Source organism: Bolinopsis microptera, chromosome 5 (assembly GCF_026151205.1).
Source record: "Bolinopsis microptera isolate Bmic1 chromosome 5, MBARI_Bmic_1.0, whole genome shotgun sequence".
NCBI lineage: Eukaryota > Metazoa > Ctenophora > Tentaculata > Lobata > Bolinopsidae > Bolinopsis > Bolinopsis microptera.
The window spans coordinates 11,237,676-11,262,348 of record NC_087076.1 but is presented as its reverse complement, the minus strand read 5'-3'; the positions used below and the strand labels follow the sequence as shown (position 1 = coordinate 11,262,348).

The 24,673-nt window shown below is 37.6% G+C and overlaps 3 protein-coding genes across 4 annotated transcripts in view; 1 reads left to right on the top strand and 2 right to left on the bottom strand.

The window, feature by feature from the left end:
* Positions 1-469: 469 nt before the first annotated feature.
* LOC134815105 (farnesyl pyrophosphate synthase-like) lies at positions 470-2,906 on the bottom strand. The gene is made up of 5 exons (XM_063823581.1): positions 2,652-2,906; positions 2,250-2,423; positions 1,688-2,104; positions 1,395-1,506; positions 470-935 (listed from the first exon to the last, which is right to left on the bottom strand). The coding sequence occupies exons 1-5, from the start codon at positions 2,856-2,858 to the stop codon at positions 706-708; spliced, it is 1,140 nt and encodes a 379-aa protein (XP_063679651.1). The 5' UTR covers positions 2,859-2,906; the 3' UTR covers positions 470-705.
* Positions 2,907-4,687: 1,781 nt separating this feature from the next.
* Positions 4,688-9,540, bottom strand: LOC134814920 (coiled-coil domain-containing protein 177-like). The gene is made up of 7 exons (XM_063823259.1): positions 9,399-9,540; positions 8,973-9,075; positions 8,247-8,831; positions 7,948-8,079; positions 7,080-7,244; positions 6,747-6,956; positions 4,688-6,038 (listed from the first exon to the last, which is right to left on the bottom strand). The coding sequence occupies exons 1-7, from the start codon at positions 9,533-9,535 to the stop codon at positions 5,859-5,861; spliced, it is 1,512 nt and encodes a 503-aa protein (XP_063679329.1). The 5' UTR covers positions 9,536-9,540; the 3' UTR covers positions 4,688-5,858.
* Positions 9,541-14,981: 5,441 nt separating this feature from the next.
* Positions 14,982-24,673, top strand: part of LOC134815659 (myosin-13-like) — a 54,895-nt gene continuing 45,203 nt past the window's right edge. Inside the window, exons 1-6 of one of the 2 annotated variants that reach the window (XM_063824212.1) lie at positions 14,982-15,092; positions 15,656-15,805; positions 22,965-23,080; positions 23,444-23,474; positions 23,789-23,859; positions 24,266-24,406. In XM_063824212.1, the coding sequence (XP_063680282.1) occupies positions 15,054-15,092; positions 15,656-15,805; positions 22,965-23,080; positions 23,444-23,474; positions 23,789-23,859; positions 24,266-24,406 (548 nt within the window). In that variant the 5' untranslated portion in view covers positions 14,982-15,053. The remainder of the gene's footprint in view (positions 15,093-15,655; positions 15,806-22,964; positions 23,081-23,443; positions 23,475-23,788; positions 23,860-24,265; positions 24,407-24,673) is intronic. The other variant, XM_063824214.1, reaches the window with a different exon arrangement.

Genomic DNA, 24,673 nt, shown 5'->3' with positions numbered 1-24,673 from the left:
TGGTTAGGATCAGTAGAGCAGTAGGTGGAGTGTTTGGTTGGAGAGTTCTGTTTTTGCTGTATAGCATTTTAGTCACTCCGCAGTTTATTAACTGTGTCTCAACTTTGATACGAGCTCAGGGCTGGTTAATCTACGTCACGGTACGCGTCAGAAAATAATACAGCTGACATCCGAGTGTGTGTGTTCGAGCGATTTGTACAACATTTCTGCATTCTGTAATGTTTCAAATTTAATTCAAATGTTCTAATGTTCCGATTGCCCACGTGACTACTTCTTTTAAGTCTCGTGACGTGGGACAACCTCCCCACTATTTTTTATCAACCAACCCTATCACTGAGCTAATGCTGTCATTAACGTGAACAATCCCGATTTAGTAAAATGCATTGAAATCTTATGCGTTGAAATCATAGGTGATGATTGATGAAGCACTATGCAAACATATGCGAATGATTAAAATGAAAATAACATTCTCTAAGGAAATTTCAAGAAATCAATATCAAATCAGAAGTTAATTCAGACAGTTAATTCAGTTTCAATGAAAGCTGTAGGTAAAACATATAATCGTAGCTAAAATATATATCAAACGGAATTGAAAACAAACAAAATAGAAAGCAAATTCCCAAAAATTAATTAAACCCTTAAAAACTAAGACACTTATAAATTTAGGGCAAGATAATTTTAAGCAAGAAAGAGCAATAGACGTAATCATTTGCTGCGCTTGTGTATTTTATCAAGAAAATCTTGAAAGATTTGCACAGGCAGTCCAGACTTATTATTGTCTATATCGGAGCAAATAGAAGCATAAGTTGTAGCACTGTACTCTAGGTACTTTCTCCTCAGTCCATATTTGAGGTAAAGAAGTTTAACTATGCTGACACTCTCTTCATCTTCTTTGCCATAGCTCCGGAACAACTCTTCTTTGTCTTCTTCTGTCGCTGAAAGATAAAACATGTCATGGTCATACCGGAGATAATTGCATTTGAAATATATTTATTGAGCAGCTCCTGACAGATATTGTGCTTCGTACAGTTAGAATGAATGTTTTCGCGGGTAGCTATTAACCATGCATACTACCTGCAACCTGAATCATCACTTATGATAGGGCTCATGCAAAGTGTGCCCTAAAAAGTTTTTAACTCGATCATCGAAGTTGAATTCGGCGCTCGCACTTCATAATTGAATTGCGCGCTCGAGTTAATTGACCACAGAGCGCATAAGTGCTAAAAGAAAGAATTTGGCGCGCTACAAAAAATACTGTAGGTAACTGTCAAAAAAGGGATTCTCGACTAAATTGTTCCATTTAGACAGGCCGAAAATCAAGCTGTCTGGGAATTTTAATGAGCCAAACAACAAGCCAAACAATGTGTTCACATTTACCAACCAAAAAAACTTACCTAATTCTACAGCATTCAGAAATAGCCACGAGCATTTCCTTTCTTGTATGTCAGTTCCAACTTTACCGATAACACTGGGATCACCGTAACAATCTAAATAGTCGTCTTGTACCTGATAAGGAGTAATATTGTGATAAGGTTCTAAAGTTGCAAATTCTGGAAAGATAGACACTCGACAGTCTGTCATATGTGCAAATATTTTCAGCTATCTTACTGCAACGACAGTGTATTAAATTCAAATAAGGCAGAATTTACCGAAGGGAAAATTTAAAATACTGAAATTTCTATATTACCTGAAAGTAGTGTCCAATCTTTATCAGAATTTTTCTCGCACTCTCCAGCTCTAAATCCGAATCTCTTCCAGTGAGGTGCATCGCCAGAGCGACCGGCAGGTAGAATGAATAGTACGCAGTTTTGTAGATGACGATGGAATCGTATCTCTCCATGGAATACTCGCTGTAATCCAACGACTCTACCTCCAAGTCTAGTGCTTGTCCAAATTCTGTTTTTCTCGTCACATCAAGAAACAATTCCAAACATTTGACGTAGCATTTTTCTGAGCCGAGATGAGTTTTAAGTAACTCAAAGACACAGGATTCCAGCAGGAAAGAGTCGTTAATAGCTGTCATACCAACACGCTTATACCAGCACTCTTTCCCCCGCCTCATCTCAGAGTTATCCATTATATCATCAGCTACCAACAGAAACCCCTAAACAACAAAACAATATATTTTTACTGGAAAAGAATTGTATCACTAGCAAGATATCCAGTATATCCACAGACAGCATTGATAACCAACAAAATTATCTAATAAATAAGCTAAAGAGTAAAGATAGGTAGAAATGCGCTCGAACCTGAAGAATCTCCACACACCAGCCGAGTACAGTAGCGTGGAATGTGTTAGAATATCCCAGTAACTGTGCAGTGTGCACTACTGCACACCCTCGGTTCAGTTTACCGCCCACTGTGTTGTACTGTAGTATCTCTTGTAGTCGCGCAGTCACCGGTGCTAAACCTGGATCACTTTTCTGGGATAAGACAGGGATGATATTGTGTTACCAAACGTAACACGGGTCATTTTGTCAAAGCTGGAATTATCTGACGGATTTTAAATATGTAAACTTGTCATCACAGGAGTAATTTTAGGGCCCTAGAAGAAATTGGGACAAATTTAAATTCTGGCACACACAGTTAGTAAAAGGAGTGCTTGTAAAACTGCTATTATTACTAGAACCTTCTGTTAAATTTCAAATTACCTGTAATAAAGGTTGAATAACGTCCCCATATTTACTGATAAATGCCTCACGTTGCGCCATGGTATGTTCAAATTCCAGAGAGTTTTCAGTCAGGTGGTAGGGTCTAGTTTGTCCAGGTATGAGAGTAGGATGTCGTCTGGTACAGGGTCGTGCAGCAAGGTGGTAAAATCTACTACTAGTGGGCAGTGTTAGTCTCCGTATTGCCATGAGAAGGCTAGGGTTGAATACTACCCTAGTATATATCGTGTACCATACTATCCTAGAATAGTTTAACGAGCCTTACTATTTAATATTACAACTACTGCAAATATCATGCTAAGCTATACATTTATATGATTTATGTACGATCGTGGTCTATCAAATATACAGAGAAATTAATGTATGATTATAGTAACAAATATATATTAGTTTTTAATGCAAATTACAACATTTATTATTTATATACACATACATTTGACCAATTTCTGGGATCACTAAATGATAAGAAATACAACAAGTAAGAATTAAAAACAAGTACCTAGTTGACAAAAAAGAGAAAATAAATAACCACAAAACGACAACAATAAGATGTCACGTAATATACCCGTAGTTTGGTAACAATACTTGCTGATTCCCTTCAAATAGCACAATTGGCTGGAAATAACTTGGAAGGAAAGACACGTGATCGACTTTATAAGACCATCTATAAAGGTAGGCTACTTTAGTATTAGACTGTTTTGATCACAACCTAATTAACGCCTAATGTTCCGCCAATTAACCTTAATTTCTGTGATTATCATCGAATAGGGCGGGGCGATTACCTACTAAAGAGTAAGTATTGGTTTCATTTAACTGGCAAACACAAGTTTACAACAAAAAAGTTAATGGTTTACTAACTGTGAAATTGTTTCATTTCGGTAAATAATTGTGCAGTAAATTTAATTGGGCATTTTCAACAACAAATATCTCATGTGGATAATACGATTTCTCCCTTCCCCTCAATTTCTTTGTTCCCTTTTTTCCCCTTTTGTTAGTTTTAGCACTGCTCCAACGTGGTGTAATTAGAATGATAACCGAATAGATACGGGGCACTGCTCCAACCTTGTGTAATACGAATGGTTACCGAATAGATACAATTTGCTCAAGTTACTCCTACACGAGAGGGCCCCCCATGTGACACGTAAGTCGAGGTAAGAAAATTTCATTTTTATTTTGATTACTCGAAGAGTATGTTATAATTTAACTAAACAAATGGCTTTTTTTCTAAACTGTAGATATAATCCTGCTTATTCATTGATCGAAGACAGCTCACACTTACGCTATTACGATACAGTTAAACTTTTACTTTTCTGTATATTTTCGTAGAAAATTGTACTCTTTATATTTACACAGCTAACGTGAACATTCTTTTGTAATAGTTGAATAGAATGTAGTCAATCATCAATGTCCGCATCATTGGCACCATAACAATGAATAGTGCAAGTTTGAGAGTGCATGTTGTTTAAACATGCGGCTGCCATGACATCGACAAAAACTGCATGACACATGTCACAATAAATCACTTTCGGACTAGTTTTATGCACGTTAAACATTTGCAGAATCAAGTATTTTTTACCAGGCCAAGTTACAAAAAGTTAATACTAAGAGAAGCTGCATAAATAAAATAATAAATAACTCTTAAAATAGTTTCAAGCTGCCAGGGAAACATCTCAACATTTTCAACATCAACAATCAGATAATCAATCGATAGCATTACTATTATACTGATCTCATAAGTAATGATTTGAAAGTATTTGAAAAAGTTGACATTCGAGGCAAAAACTTAGAACAGGGTTTATGCTTATTGCTTAGATAGTGACGAGCTTATATATATAAGCGTTACGCCGTTACCGGTGGATGACAGATGACAAGCTGTCCAAAACTGGATAATATCAAGTTAGTCGGGGTATCCAGAGACGTTGATATAATCACAATAATTATGAAGGTTTATATTTAACATATATGACAGTAGATCAGTAGTTTTAACTAGACTTACCACAAAATAAACAAAAGCTGTCTCGCAACGTTACAAAATAAATAGATTTACAATTAGATACATGTAACGCCATAAATAATCATGATATAATACAACCATAAATCTGTCTGATAAACAATAAACAATAGATATTGCCATGCCTACTCGATTTTAGATATCCAGTTCTGTATGCCAAGCTTATGGTATGGGAATTTTAGCATGCAACTGAGCAACAATCTATGACGTCAGGTTTTTCACATTAACTAGGATACCATACCTTAAATTCCCATACCTATCATAACGGAACTTTAACAATAGCACTATCATCTGAAAAGCTGAAAATAAAGTCAAAACTGATATAAATCAGAGATATTCCCATCTTGACTTAAAGCAAACTAGTACATAGTTGATATAGTTCGACAATATCGAAAGCGTGCAGAATGCAGATTGCAAAAAAACATGAGCTGTACATGAGATGTAAAAACATGAGTTCAAATAATTGTGTAAGCTCACACATTAAGGAAAGGGTAGGAAAGATACAAAGTATCTCTCAGTGTACACTGTGTAGAACAAACGTAGAACGTTAGCCAGTATTATGGAGGTAAAGTTTCAACGAATATATTCCTCGTATTTATTATGCACTTAGTAATACGATTAACTTTAGAGTTTATATATGTATAATACAGAGAAATTTACAAGGTTAAAGACTAATAACCGGAACAAAAGCACATTATAACAAGCATAAAATAACCACATATGTGACTTGAATCCCAAAACACACCTCAACTTTGAATATTAAGTAGGTAGTCTAAAAGCGAAATTCAACCCACATCAAAGAAAAAGTGCGACAGAATAACCAGGGAGGGGTTGGTATTAAACTATCAGTTAGATCAGAGAGTGGCTGAATATGACGCGTTCAATTCGATGGAGTGAAATGTAATCCACCAACCCTGCACGGTACTAACAAGAAGAGTAACCACTAACTGTTCCGGCCAATCAAATCAGAGTAAGATTATATCACTATTTACTATTTCGTTCGTCTCAGAGACTGGTACTTTGAATAGAGCTTGTTCAGTTTGTTTAGTAGCCTGCATGATGCTGGGTATCTGTTGGTTATAATTAAATAGAGAGCCCTGCTCCGCCTTGTTTCAGGGTAGCTAGATAACCCAACACCAGCCATCATTGCCTCCCCGGACTAAGTACCGTCTTCTGACTTATCTCCAACGTGGTGCCGTGGTGCGCGCCTCCAGTTGTGCCATAAGATCTGCTTCACGGCTCATTGCGTCAAACGATTTGGAGTTGCGCATCTTGGTACTGCGTGATCGTTGAGACGAAGATCGGCACTTTTTTATCATCCGCTCTTTTTCTGACTGCAAATATTCCGCTTTCTTGTCCTGAAAACAGTAAACGTAATGAAATTGGGGAGATCTACAACCTGGAACAAAGCTAAATAAACAAAACGGTGCAATTAGAAAATCAGATTAGTCCACAAAAATATTCCTATAAAAACATCGTACCTATTCCCTACTTCTGTCTTAAATTTCTTAAATTTAATTACGACAAACAGGTTTTGTCCTGAAAAGCCGAATGGAGGTGATATCATCATTTATCAGCTCTTACTGTGCTCAGTGGCGTAACGTTAGTGGCTGATTTAACTTGGCGCCCCCCGGCGGCTCGAAAAAGTCGCCCAAATTTTTTGACCCCTAAAAAAAAGAAAAAAAAAGTCGGGTACCTTTTTTTGGCGCCCCCTACAGCTTTTTTGCGCCCCTGGAGCAAAAAAAGGACCCCAAAAATTTTTTTCACACCGACTAAGCGCTAAATTGGACAGGGGAATACACCAATAAGGCGTTATTTTCAGTGAGAGGTCATAAAATTCAAGAAAAAACCTAGGGGCGACTTTTCGTTGAGAAAGGGCGCCTTTTTGGCGCCCCCTGAGGGTGGCGCCCCCCGGCGTAGCCGGGGTGGCCGGGGCAGCGTTACGCCACTGACTGTGCTACTTAATCGCTAAACAACATCAGCAGCTACCAAACATTTTGTAAAGATAAATTATTATATTATATCAATTAATAAAAAAATTATATTAATTAGCTCAATAAATCTACCTTGCTGATAATGTTATCAAGGTTTCGCAGCAACTGAAGGTCCTCCATTTCCTTAACCATCCTCATGTTGTGGGCATGTTGTCTCTCCAAGCGCATGCGCCGAGCTGTAGCACTTTTGTCCCTGACGTGGCGCCGTACCTTTACATCAGCGCGCTGCAGTGCACGGGATTGTCGCTTGTTCACCAACTGTTCCCAACTTTCTCTGCTCTCCTGAGAAGAATATTTTGATAAGATAATTTATAACACCGATTAGAATTCAGGGAATGTTGTCAAAGATAGTCAGAATCAGGTGAATTAAAAAGGCTCAAAGAAATTGCTTTGATATTGATGTACCTTGATGATTCTAGCTGAACGCTTGGTTTTATGTTGCTTTATCTCAGATTTAAGTTCGTTTATGTGAGCCTGAGTCTCTCTCAACAAGTGGGCTCTGTGTGATGACTCCATGTTATGGAGTTGGTGCAATGCGTACGTGGACGCTCCTTCGTCAATACGTCGTGCCTGAAAACATCTCCCACTTAATTAAATCAAATTAGCAATATGATTTTGATATACCCTGCATTTCTCTAAAATTTGCTTCAACTAATGTGTATGAGAAATGAGAATAGGAAAGGGAGTTGACGTCAGAGTAATTTATAATTTAGTCTATTTATTTATATCTGACCTTAATCTCACAGACTTGAGTTTAAGAACTGTTGACGAATGTTTATAAACTTACAGATTTGGCCATGAAAATAGACAAGTAGCGAATATTTGCTATTTCTTAGGTGAAACGGTAGTGTACCGTGTTCTATGAACAATAGTCGCTACACTTTGAGAAAAAAAATGCCGGTTAAATAATAAATCTTGATTGACAGAAAATGCGACTTTTTGACTTTGCTCCACAGAGATATCTTTTAAAAAATTGTATCCGTAATTTTCAAAGATGATGATTCTGAGCAGAGGGACATAACAAGTTAATATTTTACTCACTGCATGGAATATTACCACCTCAATATGACATTTCGATGATGTGATAAAGATTATTTTAAAAACATTTTTAAAATTGTTTTTAAAATGCGTCAGAAATAGCTTCAAAACCAACCCTAATTTCAGTATCACATAAATATAGACCAATGTGTATTGATCCGTCATAAAATGAACGTTTTACAGAACTTTCCGGTGCATAGCAGCTGAAATTCAATCTGCAAGATAAAAATCTTACATGGTTAAGTTTAGTACGGGCATGTCTTGTTCTATGAGAAGCATTGGTGGATTGTTTCTGTAATTTCAAAGCCTCAACGTGAGCCTTCTTTTTCTGTAATGCCTCCTCTCGGCGCTGTTGAATCTTTAGTGCCTGTCAAATATCAAAAATGTTATAACTAAAATAAATAGAGGCTCTAAAATAAACCTAAATAAACCTTGTCGAGTATATATTGCTACAAGTGTAGCTTATGAAGTCAAGCGAAATAATGAGTTATACTTATAACTAAAAATATAAACACTATTATGAACAGTATGAACCTTTAGTTCAGCTTCGAGTTGAGTGACATTAGCAGTAAGCTGTTTGTGAGCATTCTGTAAGTTATTATAACTTCTATTAAGCTCTGTCGAGCTGCTCAGTCTTGTCTCACTTTGTGATGTGAGTCTGCCCAGTTCCCCACTCGCCTTTCTACCACCTCGCGGAACGGATTTGGATCGTTTAGCTGATTTGTTCCGGAGTGCTATCCTATTTCTACTCCCTATCACCGACAAATCATCACACGATCTGTCAAGTATTGGAGTTGAAGATCTTCTGATTAAGTCTGGTGATCTGAGTGACTCTGCCCATGATTTCTGAGCTTTAACAGGAGATGAGACGATAGCATCCGGCGCCACCTCCAAGCTGGTTCTCAGTTCTAGCTCAGCTCCTTTAGTTGAACTATCCCAAGCTACTTTCTTCGCAACTTTCGAAGGAGACCTCTTAGTCGGACTTGCAGAGCGGCTTCTCTCGACATCATTGCCAAGAAGATAGCGTGGTATTTTAGCAGCCTCACTCTCCACATCAAGGTAAATAATACGCTGTCTTTCTTCACGTGCTTGTGATAACTTTGCAAGTCTTACTTGCTCCTGTAGGGTAGAATTACAAGTTACATGTAGTTACTAATGAAACCAGTATGAAACACGTCGGATGTTTAGGAGACACTTATTAATATTTCATCCATTCAAACTTGAATAAAAACAGGTCAACAGATAAGAAAATGATAGTACCTGTAAGTGAAACTCATCGAGAATATCACTCCGAGTGAGGTAATCCCTGTCTTTGTAACGGTTATAGAACTCTTCGACTGGTGTTCTCAACAACTCAATGGGCCTTAGGGAAAATAAATGTGTTAAATAATGTACTATGTAGGTCGACTACGGATGTGGATTTTGATAGGGGGGTGAAGCATATTGTTTATACTAGTGACAGTTATCCAGGGTTTTTATTGGTTAAGCTGATTTTTTAAATATCAGTCACGTATCAAAAAATATGCTTCACCTCCCCACCAGAATCCACATCTATATTGTAAAGAAATATTGAAAGAATCACCTGATTGGAGTTTAAAATGTAAAAGTAAAATTTAAAATGATATTTGGCACGAGGAAAAATATTCTACGAAAAATATTGGTACTTATTAACATTAATGGGCTCACCTGACGCCACACCTATCACACGCCTGCAATGATCGAGGGCTAGTTAGAATATATCTAGTGTCTGGATCTGCTAACTCATAGTTCTCCAAAGTAAGGTGGGGTACTCCAATCTTTTGCGTTACATCTTCTGCTTCCATACCTACATTTAAAGTAAATTAGTATTTCAGAGGAGATGAAGGAAATGAACTCCCACTATTAGCTTCAGAAATTGATGACTTAAGTATTGATGACTGACTACCTTAACAATAAAATACACATACAGCCCAAACATCAATTATAAGGTGTGGCAGTATCCAAGAATCCCGACCACTGGAATTCTGTGTAAACCATTTAACCATAACCCTGACCACAATCCTACCCAAATTCCGTTTCAAGATATTCAAGCGGAATTCCGCCAGACTTCTTGGATAGTGCCAGTTATTGAACAATGGAGGCAACTATAATTATAACTCACCACAAAGACAGTATAAGAGACTTATGCTAAATCAAAAAAATAAACATTACTTCCCCAGGAAAATCTTATAAACTTCTCTCAAGTTGAACAAAAATTTCAATTTTTAGGAAACGCTAGGAACGCAAAACACATAATTGTAAGAAATTTCTAGACCCTAATTCTCCCCGTTGTCTGTGATCATACATACTTACTTACATGCATTCAATTAAATCAAGTGATGCAATTGGCAGAGCACAATACACAGGTAACAGAAATTGTCCACTGCTACCAATATTATGTATATGAAATATCAACAATCTCTATTTAAGAAGTCTCAGCTCAGAGATGACAGATTTGTGACACCACACTCATCTCACAATTTCGCATATAAAGGGGCAAATCTATGGAATACGTTTCTTGAACAGTCAAATGCACGTGGTAAAATAGGTTCTCTAGGCTCAATTAAATCCCAATTGAAGTATTCTATCATGAAGGCTCAACACCAACCTAACAATATTAACTGGCAGGACTTAAACTTCAACACTTTCCTATGAAAAGACCCCCATTTATATTTATATCTTTTACATTTTACACCTGTCACTCAAATCATATATCACCACATCATATACCCCACAAAAGAAAAAGATTCATTCAATCATTACATTATACACTCACTCCACCAAACACGCACACAACCCATTGAAGAAGGTTACATGCGGGTGTACCGTTCGCTTTATCCGAAGTGAAAAATGATACTTTACGTAACGCGCGATTTACGTCTTGGTATCTAAATTATTCAAGCGCTATTTGTCAGAGTGACACAAATGCGCGCGCGCACGAGCGCTTGCGCGGCTCTCTTATCCACCACTCATGTTTACATCGTACCAGGCAATGGTTCAGTTTAATTATGGTAAGGGCACAGCCTGTCAAAAACCCTTTTCGCATGATCCGTCGACACCGCCTGAAGGTGACTGCATAATAACGGATCATCGTGGAATCAAACGTTAATAAGCTTGCAGCTTCCGATGTCAATGTATTCACCCTGATGTCGCATGCTTGAACTGGTTTTGGACCTCTTCATGCTTTTAATTTATTTATTATTGTTATTTAGTATTATGAGCTGATGTGTACATATACATACGGTATCTAAAAATTAAGCGTATAGCGAGCATATTTAAACAATTTTCAAGCAATAATGTATTGCAAGCAGCTTCAACTTAAATATCGCATAAACAATAAAAATCATTTAACTCAAAACTAAAATTTTATTGGAATATAGGGAAAACTAAAATAAAATTAATGTCAGACCCGTCGCCACTCTCAGCAGTCAACCAGGGCTCATAAAAGCTTAACAGCGCCTGGGTCCGTTCACCAACTGTGCTAATGTGAGTGGCGGTGTGGTAAGACCCATTTTTAACAGCGTGAATATTTATTAAATACAAGCGCGCTAGCTGCTAGCATACTTGTTTCATTTAATTTTAAATCAAATTTATTCCGATATATATTTATTGATTATGTATTGAATTGGTGATAAATAATAAAATTGTCTTTTCTCAAAAAAAAATTGTCTTTTCTCAATATGTACAAATCTACTCATCATAGGGGCAGGGATGAGGTTGTAAGAGACTTCTGATAAAGGGGTCTCATATTTTTTGTCCATTTTCTTGCCTCCATAGATTAAACGAGACGGCAAACCGTTAACAGCTACTGTCCGAGTCAATGGAATCTGCAGAGTAGAAAATGTCTTTCAAAGGTAAAACATTAACCACATCTTCATTTAAACGCAGTATCAGAATTTGAACCAGGTGAGCTTACGAAATTGTTTCTTATTACAAATGAAAGTGAGTCCACTACTTGTAAGTTCTTACTGGGCGGCACTCAGCCTTTCATTCCGCCGAATCTCTATTCTATGATTATGAACATAAATATAATAGCCTGAGGTCCCCAGATAAGTAAGTTCAAGGGACGCATGGCATGGCACATGCCGGAGTCTGCACGGATAAATTTTATTGTGTAAAATTGTACCGCTATTTCAAGTTCAACATTGTTGCTACATCAAGTCGAATAGAGCCTCTCTGCACAGAAGAAGGTTAAAAACAGACTCGCCAGATCATTGAATTGTTGAATTGTCAACTTTTTTGCTTGTAAAGCACAAATTAATTGAAGAACTAATAGAAGCGCTCGATTTTTAGAAACTTCCTGGACATGCACATGAGCGGCGCGCTTAAATATGTACAATGTATGCATCATTGAAACAACTGCAACTTAGTTACTGGGTCGCGCTCAGCCTGTCATTCCTTGTATCACGTGGTGACCCCCACTTTCGCTTCACTATACTGTATCGTCTTCGACGATACAGGGGAGCCGCGCACTTCGTGCGCGGCGGGTCATACAACGTATGACAAGTCATTCCGCCTAATCTCTATGTTTATGAACATGATAGCCTGAGTTCCCCAGGTAACAACTTAGATGACTAAGAAAACAGAAATATTAAAAACAATGTGAAATGCACGCAGTTTAAACTTTGGCAGTATAAAACTCATACACCAATTGAATAATTGCATTGTATTTATGATTTATGTTGGAGGACGTTGCCGCTTCGACCTACTTGGGGACCCCAAACTGTGTGTCATAAATGATAAACGAAATAACAAGCTGTTAGATGAACGCCGCCCATTTCCCAGTCACCAATAACGCTTCGACCCGCCAAGCAAATTATTACTCTTGCTTCGTTTCGTAATATAACGAGATCGCAGTGGAGCTAGCATGATGCAAATGAAACAAATTGGTAACAGGATCGTCGATAAATTTTTATAGTTTATATTTGGAAGACTTCGCCGCTTTGACGCGCCGCGCAAACTATTATTTTTACTTCGCATCGAAGTAACTGTTACTGGGCCGCGCTCAGCTTACTGGGCCGCGCTCAGCTTACTGGGCCGCGCTCAGCCTGTCATTCCGCCTAATCTCTCTGATAGCCTGAGGTCCCCAGGTAAAGTAAATGACTAGATCGTTACTCTTATCTGCGTTAATTCGCAGAGCAATTGAAATCGTCAATCAAAGTTTATATTTGCAATAAATTGTATTATTTTTTAGTTTGGAAGACGTCACCGCTTCGACGCGCCGCGCAAACTGTCATTTTTTGCTCCGCATCTAGATCGTTGCTGCGCAAAGCAACGATCGCAATTTAGAAGGGTTGACGTTGTCAATCAATTGTTTAGTGTTGCATTGTGTAAAAACAAATTAAATTGGACTTAAGCTTAGCTCCTTACTTACTGATCAGCGCACGCGCCCGAGTAATTTAAGTTTGAAGTTAAAAATTATTACAAATGACAAAATAATAGCTGTCCATGTTCATACATGCATATTTAAAGTTTTTCCTGTGCAAAAATGGAAATTATGTTATTAATTCATTAATAAATGTACATTTTTTGGTGCAGTTGGTAAAAAGCGCCTGTTTAAACCATTCTTATATTATCCTTATATTAAGGCTGAGAGTTTGATCCCTGTCGCGTCGTAACTAAAACGACCGATCACTATAAAACCATGGTTATAACTTGTTACTGTTAACGTCTTTTAAAAATGTATATAATTTTACTTGAAACTACAAGTGACAAGGTATTCCAATAAAGCGATTTAGTAACTTCAAACTTTTGTTAATAAATTGCCTGAGCTGAAACCACGTGATTTTTTCAAGAAACATCCACGAACTTTTTGTTGACCATTGTTGGCCCACGATTTGAACAAGCATATGTTAACTTCGATGAATGAGTGTTTTAAAAACGACAAAGTAAATCTGTTTCAAATATCATTGAAACTATTTACGTCGTTTAAAATGTATGCAATTCAACTTGAAACTGCAAAGTCTCCCAATAAGGTGACCGAATTATTTTTGTCAATAAATCGTCTTAGCCATATAATATGACCATATGACTTGAAACGCAGCTTTATGCTCCAAAATCTATACCCTGGGACCCCATGCTATAATGTTCATAAACATGATGAATAGAGATTCGGTGGAATGACAGGCTGGGTACCACCCAGTAACAAAATCTGTGTTTAAAATTCCAAGGCAAACTGGCAAATCAGATTAAACTCCAAAAACATGTTCATTTGTTGCATTTATTTTTATTTAATAATGGGAAGTTAATGGATTTATTAAAGAGCGGACAGAGCTGCTGCTGAGCACATGCCTATGTTCAAGTGTAGTGCTTTGTATATGGAATCTGAAACAGAATCAACTCCCAAAATTTCATGGCTCTAACTCATTCAGGAGCTGCGCGACGATAATGTGAACCATCCTGTCAGTGTCGGCAGATTTAGTTATCTCTGCTGCATCTGATCAAGTGACAGACTTACAGCGTGGGGGCAATCAATCGTTGTTGTTGTTGTTGTTGTTGTTGAGGTAGTTATGCAATTTTATTTGGGACCAAGCACAAGCGGATGCAGTGGCGTAACGTTGCCTGTTGGCCCCCCCCCCCCCCCAGCTCCCCCTTTGACACCCCTCCCTTAAATTGAATAAATTAGGTGATTCTAGAGGATACGCCAGTAAAATCTATAAAAAGTGTGTTTCTAGAGTAAAACACACAGTTTTGTTAGTACCCCAGTTAAGTTTTTCAAGATTGTCCCACATTCAAACGACGATGGCGCCCCTTCGCACAGCGGGGTCAGCAGGGCCCTTTGTTAGGCCACTGAGCGGATGACATTAAAAATGAGCCAGACATTGCACAATTTGTATGCCCTCCTCAAATGAAATAGAGTCTTACATTTTCCTCTACAGACTCCAGAGCTGAGACCACTGTAAACTATAAATGATATTCTCAAACCTTCTGGAATTATTTACACTGATCTGGTGGCCTTTTTTAAGGCAACTTACTTTTATAAATTAAGTTTTTTACTAGGAAATAACAGTCACTACACTGCTTAAATGCACACTTGCTGTTTGAGAATACTCCATCTCACACTTTCTCAGCCTCATACCTAGTTTAGTTTTAAGTAAAACCATTCATTTTTAATCGCTAATTTTGTATATTATCCTCATTCGGTCTTTGACTTGATTTATCCAAGACAGTGTTAATTTTTAGTGCTACTAAAATTCTCCAGGTGCACATTATTTTTTACTTGATTAATTGGATAAATTAACCATCCATGTTTTTAATCAGGATGAATTCTTGTTAGATAATGATGAGACACAAGTCATCACATTCGGCTGACTGAAGAATTCTATGGAAGCTGTAAATTTGATTGGCTCACCGAAAACACAGGTAATACGTGTGTTTGGTAGTATTTACTGATTAAAGTTGTACTTCTTTTTAATTTCAGCCATAGTTATTAATGTTACAGAGGTGTTCAATTCAGACAATTATATAAGAAGAGTTCTCAAGTGATGCTGTAGGGGAGGGTGGAGGCCATAAAAGCTGCAAGTAGAGATTTCAATAAATTATAGCTTTAGATAGAGGAAGCTATTTTGTCAATAATGATAGGGTATTATCAGTGCCCTGTTGTAGTTCGTGTTTGTTATCTCTTATTCAGTTAGAAAGTACTAAAGAAAGGTACAGAACATAGAATAGGTCATCAATAACCAATAATACACAGTTTTAGCACATTATTTATTTTTTATTAGTGTTAATCAAAATGTGTAAATTCGAAACAGTAATACTACAACGACAAAACTATCGACAAAATATTTTAAACCATCAGAAATATCAATTTAAAATTGAAAGCATATTTGCACCATAACTCAAAATCATCTCGAAATTTGCGCTTATAACTTTAAATAGTAGTTCACGGCACATGTGACTATATTATAATATCTGCTGTGTTTCAGACAACTCAAAACTACGATGAATGGGACACCTCCCATGTGGCGTCCATGGTGTTTGATGCGTGCAGCAACGGCTCTGGAGTGGTAAAATCAGCCGAGATCATTGCTTACGTACGAAATAACTGGGTACACAAAGAAAGTGACATCAAACAGGTGAGGAGTGCGGCGCAATAATTTTATCGCTTCTTTGTAGTGATTGATAAAGCTAGATAACCAGCGAGTCGCAAGCCCAGCAGGAAACACAGCAACACTGTTGAGTCTATCAGCAGAGTGTTGGACCCTGAAAATCCATACACTTCCAGAACCTGTTAGAATACTGCCGTTATAATAATCTACCACGTACACGTGGTATTCGTCAGTTTTTAACCGTGAATATTTAAATAAATATTCATGTAGTAATATGTAGCATGTTTCATTCTGAGAAACAATATTTATGGAACCTTATTTCATTGCCTACCTGGTCACCGGAGTTCCACTTGGAACACTTGACAGTACAGTTATTCTCAAAGACCACACCTTTAAACTCGTTCGTCATTATCCCTTGGTACCCGAAGTACATGTAGGAAAGGTAAACCAACCATCTCAGAAATTTGGGTATCGTTGGGACCGTTATGAAATAACCTGAGATGTATACTGAGTCAATATAATTGTATAGAGAATACAACAAAACATTTTCATGCGGCACCAAGTGCATTGGATAATGATCACTTCTTTGTCCAACAGGTATCAGCTTATATCGTTTGACCATATATAGAAGTTTCTGAACCTGCAAAGAGAAAGAAAATAACTCCGATGGGTAGTCCAATTGCGTTAGCAATCTGGGGAGAGGCAGCTAGAGAAGATATGAGGTACCCAACAGAGAGAGAAGTGTGGTAAACGAGCAACATCACAAACCAGAATGTGAAGAACTTTGCCTGAAATTGAGAGTTTCATGATCTGGCATTTTAAATGCTTGCTTTCATAATGCATCTTCGTCTGGTAAAACTTTTGCATAGCCCACAAATTGATAAAATATAAAGTAATACTATTAATATTTTATATCAGTCCCGGGTTTTAAGGACGCCGCATTTTAATTTGCTTTGTAGTCCCGTCTAGTCCCTTGCTAATTGCTACTAAAAGCTTGGTATGTCGCTCCAATTCTAGCATTTCTTGGAATTCTCTACAGCTTTAAAGGAGCATGTCAAAGGCCAAGGTCTCTTGCTCCCACTCTATGTAATATAATAGAACAACAGCCGATATTTGTGTTACGATGGATAATACAGATCTACAGCTTGGCCGGTTTTTAATTTTGGTATCTCTGTCGGCTTCAATTTTGCAAGATTTCACTTTTAATATCTTGCAGTAAGCTACAATATAAAGTTTTCACCGGCCTTAAAAATTCACAACAAAACACATCAATAACCAAAAAATTATATTTGGAAATAAAACTTACCGCTGTTGCCGTATATCCGACTAGGAAGTAAGCAATGATAATGTAGATGGTCGGGTAGATGAGGTAAAATGGAAACTCTGCCAGCGTTTTAGCCAGAAAATACGGCCCAATCCTCGCAACTCCATTCTTATACTCTCTCCTATAATATTGAAGATTAGGTGGATGATCTCTTACCATTTATGAAAGTTGTAGTGCGTACATTATATTATGTGTTATATTATGTGTTATATTATTATATTATGAGTACCTGAAAACAGGGAGCTCGTTTGGGAAGGTTTGGAGAGTAGCGAAGATAGCTGAGAAGGAGAGGTTGATGAGGAGAAAAAAGAGACTGCCCATGATATTCTGAACGTTGTTTGGGGTAGTGTTGAAGTAGAGTAGTCCTAGAATCAGGGAGATGAAAACTACTTGGAATACTCTCACTCGTTTGTACACTTTATCCCTGAGATTATTACCAAGTTAATTAGGAGATTGTTACTAATTTAAACTCACAATTAATTTTTTTCTATAAGATGACGTAAATTCTAAGTGCTCCGCCATGCTTGGCCGGTAAGATTATGAGTAATCATGAGATAACCTCGGTTTTATGTTCAGTAATCGGTTCTAGTCCGTACTGGCTGCTCCAATTACCTTGCGCCTGTGCGCCACTACTTTGCAAGTTACCAAAAATAACTAGTAGCATCATGTAGCTTGCTGCTGCTAGAGGTTGATCCAGCACACGCAGTATAACAGGTTATTCTTTGTCCAATCCCAGACATGAGTAGTAGCATGTGATCCTCCCGACTGTTCGAGAAACATAAAACAGCCTACAAAGTATTTTCAAATGTGCACATTGAATGATAGTTTTAACGTATAGTAGGGTTGCTATTAGTAGGGTTGCTATTACATCCGCCCTATCGGCCAGCGTGTGCTCCAAAAAAGGTATGATTACTTTTCACGCACACCCTGCTCATAGTTTCTTCCTGTGTTCAGTGTAACCGGCAAATATTTAAATGTGATTTCCTTTTGTTAACACTCAATGCATCCGAAGACCGTATTTGGTAAAGGACTCTACAAAAGAAGAAAAGAATTGAAAAATATTCTATTACAAAATATAGCCTAGCTGCCGAGTGCCGGCAGGCTTAGAGCGCTTTATCTTCAATCCATAACTGAATATGTATAAGGATCAAGATTCAAGAATTTGAATCATAGGTGCCCCAATATGAATATTAATGTAGCCTACATCATACATGTACATAAAAACTTTCCTAAGCTGAACGCTAAAAGATAGATAGTAGATAGTAGATACCAGTTAAAAATATTTATCTTAACTGTACTCTAAGATTAAAGATAACCTAGCAGTGTAGGTAGCAGTTCGTTTTAACAATAACCACCACTCCTTACTGTACGACACTCTCTCCCCGCGTCCGCTCCCTGGCTGCTCCCTGTTCATTGTCTTGCCGTGCACCTGTCAGAAAATATTACTTTTATCGATACATTTATTTTTAATGAGTCAGAACATGTCCAAGATAGCTGCTGACGTAATATAAGTCGGAGCTTGTCCAATGAGAGTTACGGTTCTTTTATCATGGTTTCTGTGTGACTCATTAAAATTACTTTCTTAGAACGTCATAAAGTATGGGTCAAAGGCAGTTAATATTAAAAGTACATGTTATAAAATTGTAATGGTCAGACATTGTCACCTTATTTTGTTTGACACTTGTGAGTCTATTCAAATTAATAATTCAATATTATAATCAACCGCAAATTAATAATTCAAACTATTACCAACCACTAATTTCGTTTCAAATTAAATATATGGTTGTCGCAAAATAAGAACATGTTGCAAATTAACAATGCTTTCAATCCTGCTTCCCTACCTCAATTAGAAAGTCTGAGATATAGCTACTTTTAGATTGCTTGTACATCTGCTCCACGTTATCCAAAAACTCTCTGTACGATCGCTGAGAGAGAGAGAGAGAGTTATTAATTAATTTATTCGAGCTAATTTGATGGGGGTGTAGTGCTGGGATTGTAATGACGTCACAGCATGACAGATCCTGAGACAGTGTGCATGATATTTGAGGTCATGTCACGTGACCAAAAAAAGAGAGAGAGCCACCTCCACCATGGCTTGGCAGTGTTTTATTGAAACTCCATATATTCCTCCCATTGACAGGTTCTCTGATAATAAAAACGAAATTTGACAAGGCGGAGGTGAGCTTATAATTCGTATTGACTATTGACTGAGACTCCCTCCCTCTCTGTGATTGTGGGTGAGCGTGTCCAGCTCTAATGAAATCCATATAACAGCGACCACTGAGACCTCGCAGTGGTCATGTGTTCAATTTACACATGATCGCTGAGGTAACTTGATCTCCACAGTGACCTACAGTCCAGCTGATGTTTAATATTGTCAGGTTCAAATAATGGCGTACTCGTTAATAATTCAACAAATGGTAATATCTTAAAATACGCATTGTATCGCCGTCATCTACTGTACCCAGAAAATACACGTGTTCATTCCAAGAATTACACTACAACTAAGATGACTATTAGTTATAATAACGCTTCCTCCTTATCATGTATATACCGCGTGACAACTGACAAGTCATTACAGTTCCCACCTACCTCTGTAGTAGAACCAGCACTCAGTACCCTGATAACGAAGTCTGCAGGATTGTTAGTAGGAGGACAGGGGTATCCCAGCCCTTCAAACTGCTCTAGAATATGGTCCTGTGTTCCCTCCGACTTGAGACTTCCTCCCACCAGGAACATGGATCTTGTGAACAAAGAAAATACCTGGGAATTAAACATTGTGCTGTACATTTATAGTTTTACCTGAATTTGTAAAATCTTGATGTAGAGAATTAGTTCTGGATTTTCTGGAATAACTGTTTTATTCAACGTATAATGACTGCGGTGGATTATGATCAAGTACACGGTGCAACAAACTGGCTACCTGTGTAGGAGGCTGATGAATAGTACAGAGCACTCCAGTAGCTCTCAATCCCTTCAAGCACTTAACCAGTTGTAAAGCTTGAAACATATCTAGTCCTGTTGTTATCTCATCACACAAAAGGAATGTTGGTTCTGATAACAACTCTGTTGCTACTGAAACTCGTCTTCTCTCGCCTCCTGTTACCAGTTTTATTTATTATTTATAAGGATTTATAATATATTATAATACTATATTTACATTACACTACAAAGTAGATGTACTGAAGGGGTATCCTAGGAAGATTCTTGATCTTTCGGCAGAGCCCCTCCTCAGTCCTCATTTAACCCTCAATCACATTTCCTATCATTCGGCTGAGTCGACCGAGGAGACATTACACAGATGTGTAATTTCGCATAGATCAAATGCGAATGGATCCTTAGCTTCTCCGTAGACTAGGTGACAATGGGTTTATACATATAAGTTACAAATTGTGTTGATACCGCACTTAGCCTGGAATTCAGCGGATCAGAAAGATATTGATTGTTATTTCTGAACTATTAACCTGAAAGATTTGAGATAATAGTATCAGTAGCGTGTTGCAATGAAAGTTGAGACATTACTTCTGTCACTAAGTTATCATCTCGTGTCCCTTTTCTCAGCTCCACCTGTATTTTTACATCAAACATAAAATAAAATATATTTTTTTCACCATTAAGATAATATGAACGATTCTGTTGGGTACCGTCCACTTATCTCACTTAGCAGGTACACGTGAGAAACTACTATACCACTCTGTATAATATATAACACTCTAGTTTGTGATAAAAATAGAATTAATACTGTAAATCTTACTCTAGAACTAAGAAGGTTATAATGTTTGTTATAAGAATTGAGGTGTAATTGAAGTAAGTGGAAAGAAACAGGTGGTCAGTATAACTATCCAGCTGTTAAATGTTAATCAGGTCGGAAAAATGTTATATTCAGAGAGTTACGCGTTATTGTAATTCCAACAGGACTATAACAATTGAACACTGCTATTTTCTGTATCTTGGAGATATGGTAGCAGGGATGGAACCAACTCGGCCCTGTGCGACTGTCAGACAGCCACTTAATAACCTAGCTGCTTTACACCAGAAACACCACAAAATCATATCTTATCAGACGTACACTATAAAAGTAACTTTTCTTTACGGAACTATGGAATTCCCTAAAAGTAAATGGGCGATTGAGTTTTCTAATTTTGATATAATTATATTTTAGATGTAATGTAATGGTTAATCTAAGTTTTGCTACAAGTACATTTTTTAAAATTTCATGTAATTATTTCCCCCTGACTCTTACTTTACAATAAAAAACTGCTCAAATAAATATTTGTCCGCGAAGGGCCCGCAGTCCGCACCGTTGGTTGCACTAAGTAGTAAGTACATAGTACAACCTAGAGAATATGGGTCGGATAATGACTGGCCATGTTAAGTTACATCCACTAAGAGGTGTTAATTGTAAGTGTCGATGTTAAAACCTGTTATAATAGGATCTCGGCTAGACACGGAATGGATCATATCCATCATATTCTATTATCCTATAAATGTACTGACAACTGACTACATTGTACGTGTCCTGGTGTCCACACAATATATTGTCTCGCTCCAAGTCCCCAGATCATATAATAATATGTTTGACCAGGATAATATAACCGAGTAACATGATTGTATATTGTTACTTGAAAGTTGAGGTGCTCCTGCAGGGTCAGGGTCTCATAGAACAGGTCATGCTGAGGAATGTACGCTACACTTGTCCCCTCTGATCCTGATAACACTAAATCAGGCCGTATCTCCTGGACAAGTTCCCGATCTATCGGCCACTTTCGTATCTTGCCTGTGAGAAGGGCTTTCTTTGGCAGCGTGCCAAACAGCGCGTCTAACAAAGTCGTCTTACCTAAACAGGGTAGGTTAAAAGTTGGGAGAGTGGATGTAACAAACTGAAGATGTTTCCATCTGTTAAAAATAAGCCCCTGGTTAAAGTGTTAAGCTGCCAAACCTGCACCACTTGGACCGAGTATAGCCACAAGTTCTCCCTGCAGCAGTACTCCAGACACTTCATTTAGCAGAACTTTGTAGGTACCATTATCAAGCAACAGTCTCAACGATAATCTGCAATGTTATTTCGGGATATACTTTTTGTACATGTACATTTTACACTTCTGTACGCTAAACTGACTGTGATTAAAAACTGGGAAAGGTATCTGATCATTAAGTTTTTTGCATACTTGTCCCAAGATAACGCTGAGAGGGGGTCAGTAATCCGTGTTGTTATTTGTCTTTTCTTTGTTAAATCTGTCCATGATGGAAGCTCTTTTGGTGTACTCGCTGCTATGGTTACACCATCACCAAGCGTAGAGCCGTAGAAACTGCCCTTAGTGCTGTTCGAGAGCAAAGCCATATCCAATTCTACACAAATAAGAATCAACAATAGAACAAAGGGCGGTGAGTAACAAGCAACAAAAAGTACTACGTAAAGGTGATATGACGGACTTCGTGTCTAACGCTTAAGGAATCTAATTTTATGATTTTAGGATTTTGTCATTTAAAGCCCCACCAAATATGGTATTATTACATTGTTTGTTGGAGCACCTGAAATGTTGACTACTGTTCTCAATAAACAGTTGAAATCTAAACTACAGTGCCATCTTGTCTTCAATGTCACTGTTCTGATATAACCCTTTTTTGTTCATCCTAATTTTAAGTTATCCCCTAGATAGATTAAATTGCATGTATCAGTCTAATTAATATGTTTGTTGTAACTTTTTATCACTCCAGGATTATTTTTATTATAAATGCTAAAATCAATTGGGGCACTCTTCACGAAGCTCACAGCCACCAATTATTTTAAAGACACATCCATTCTCAATATTAAAATTAGGGATTGAAACAGTTAAATATAATGACTTGACTTTATTTCAGGCGGATGATCAGTTAAGAAGGTTACTAATATGTCTGGATCCAGCTGCTTCTAATGAGGGCTTACAGTTCTCTGAGTTTCAGGAAAAGTTCTCCGTTTGGGTCGAGTCTGAACAAAGGTTTGTTTTCATTCTTGATATTGTGTTAAGTCACTTAAGTGAAACTTTCCAACACAAATTCGCAGAATACAGGTTTAAAACTGCCCGCGCAGGTAGAATTTGGCTCACTTCCCATCCTGATAATTTCGAAGAATAAATTTTCCACGCACTATAAAGCTTCATAACAACTGAGTAGGTGTAACCATGGCAACCAGCCTCCCGCTGCTTGTGGTGCCTACATCATGTCAATCTAATCTAATGCACAGATGCAACACACACACATATTGATATCTCCACTCCTACACGCAGGAGTGTAGCTACATTCACACAGCACACTACTATCAGATTCTCTCACAATTCGCGCTAATAATCGTTACATTTCAGTAAGGACATGTACTCCAGATCCCCAAAAATCGTGAGTACCCCACGTGACACAGTCACGTGTCCAGATTTATTGAGTTCTGTCCATTTTAGCTAGCTGCTGCATTATACCATATTAAGAGCTGTATGCATTGCTATTAGTTGTTTGTACTTAAGATCGTGCGCACCAAACCCCCTTCTTATTCACACGCTTACTTGCCAGCTGTACAGATCTGCAAAGTGCAATTCTACAAAATCAATCAAAGTGAGCCGTCACAGTGTCACACTGACCTCATGACGGAGAGTGACGATATTATATTAGTTGTACTTTATCACCGGTATCACGTGATATTTTATTAATATTTGCAGGATACATATGAGACGGAGTGTGATGACAACACCACAATAGAGAGTAGTACTACTGAGAGTCTTCTCTCATGGTGAGTTGTTACCATGGTTACTATTCAATAATCATGTTACCATGGCCATGGTAACCTTGGTTAATATTATAATTACAGTAACAATTATAGACTTCACTTCTGGTTTGGAGGTGAAGTAAATTTGTTTTGACAAGTGACAGTTATTTCGGATTTTGTTGGTCGCTACTGAGCCGCACAGCTAAATGGTAAATCGTGTGTTTAATTATTTGTGTCCCCCAAATTTTCCAACTTATTGTTACCATAGGTACAAAAACTGCATAAGATAATAAATAACAGTTGTGCGGATAAATCAGATGAGATAAATTGTACAAATAAAACATGATTTAGATATAAAGCAAACATCACAATTTAAAAACTGAATGGGATAAGTATTGCATATCCTAAGTGACGTGTATCCTCTCTTCAGGGACTATCCGCCAATGAACGGGTACGATCACAACTCCTTAAAAAAAGAGAACCAGTCACTGAAGGAGCAGATCTCCACTGCTGAGGTTTATAACACTGATTTGGTGGATGAAGTTAGAGACCTAACACTCAGACTCAAAAAGTAGGAATGGCATTTATTATATCTTGTTTGTTCAGACTTGTTTGTTCAGACTTGTTTGTTCAGACTTGTTTGTTCAGACTTGTTTGTTCAGACTTGTTTGTTCAGACTTGTTTGTTCAGCCTTGTTCACTCTTTTAACGATGACGATCTATATAAATACTAGTCTTAAGTCTGTAATTAAACGGCCACTACCGTGTTATTTCCTAGCTTTCCTGATCTTAATATATTATTCATACCTAAGTCACAACCCCCTCAACAGCGCAGCCTT

Bases quoted from the DNA above. Each gene is read 5' to 3' on its own strand.
- LOC134815105 (XM_063823581.1), bottom strand. From the start codon at position 2,858: ATGGCAATACGGAGACTAACACTGCCCACTAGTAGTAGATTTTACCAC. The intron at 2,105-2,249 runs GTTCGAGCGCAT...TTTGTTGTTTAG, and splicing joins GGTGTGTGGAGATTCTTCAG to GGGTTTCTGTTGGTAGCTGA. The intron at 936-1,394 runs GTAAGTTTTTTT...TTTATCTTTCAG, and splicing joins TCTGAATGCTGTAGAATTAG to CGACAGAAGAAGACAAAGAA.
- LOC134814920 (XM_063823259.1), bottom strand. From the start codon at position 9,535: ATGGAAGCAGAAGATGTAACGCAAAAGATTGGAGTACCCCACCTTACT. The intron at 8,832-8,972 runs GTACTATCATTT...TCTACCCTACAG, and splicing joins TCGATGAGTTTCACTTACAG to GAGCAAGTAAGACTTGCAAA. The intron at 6,039-6,746 runs GTAGATTTATTG...TACTGTTTTCAG, and splicing joins TTGATAACATTATCAGCAAG to GACAAGAAAGCGGAATATTT.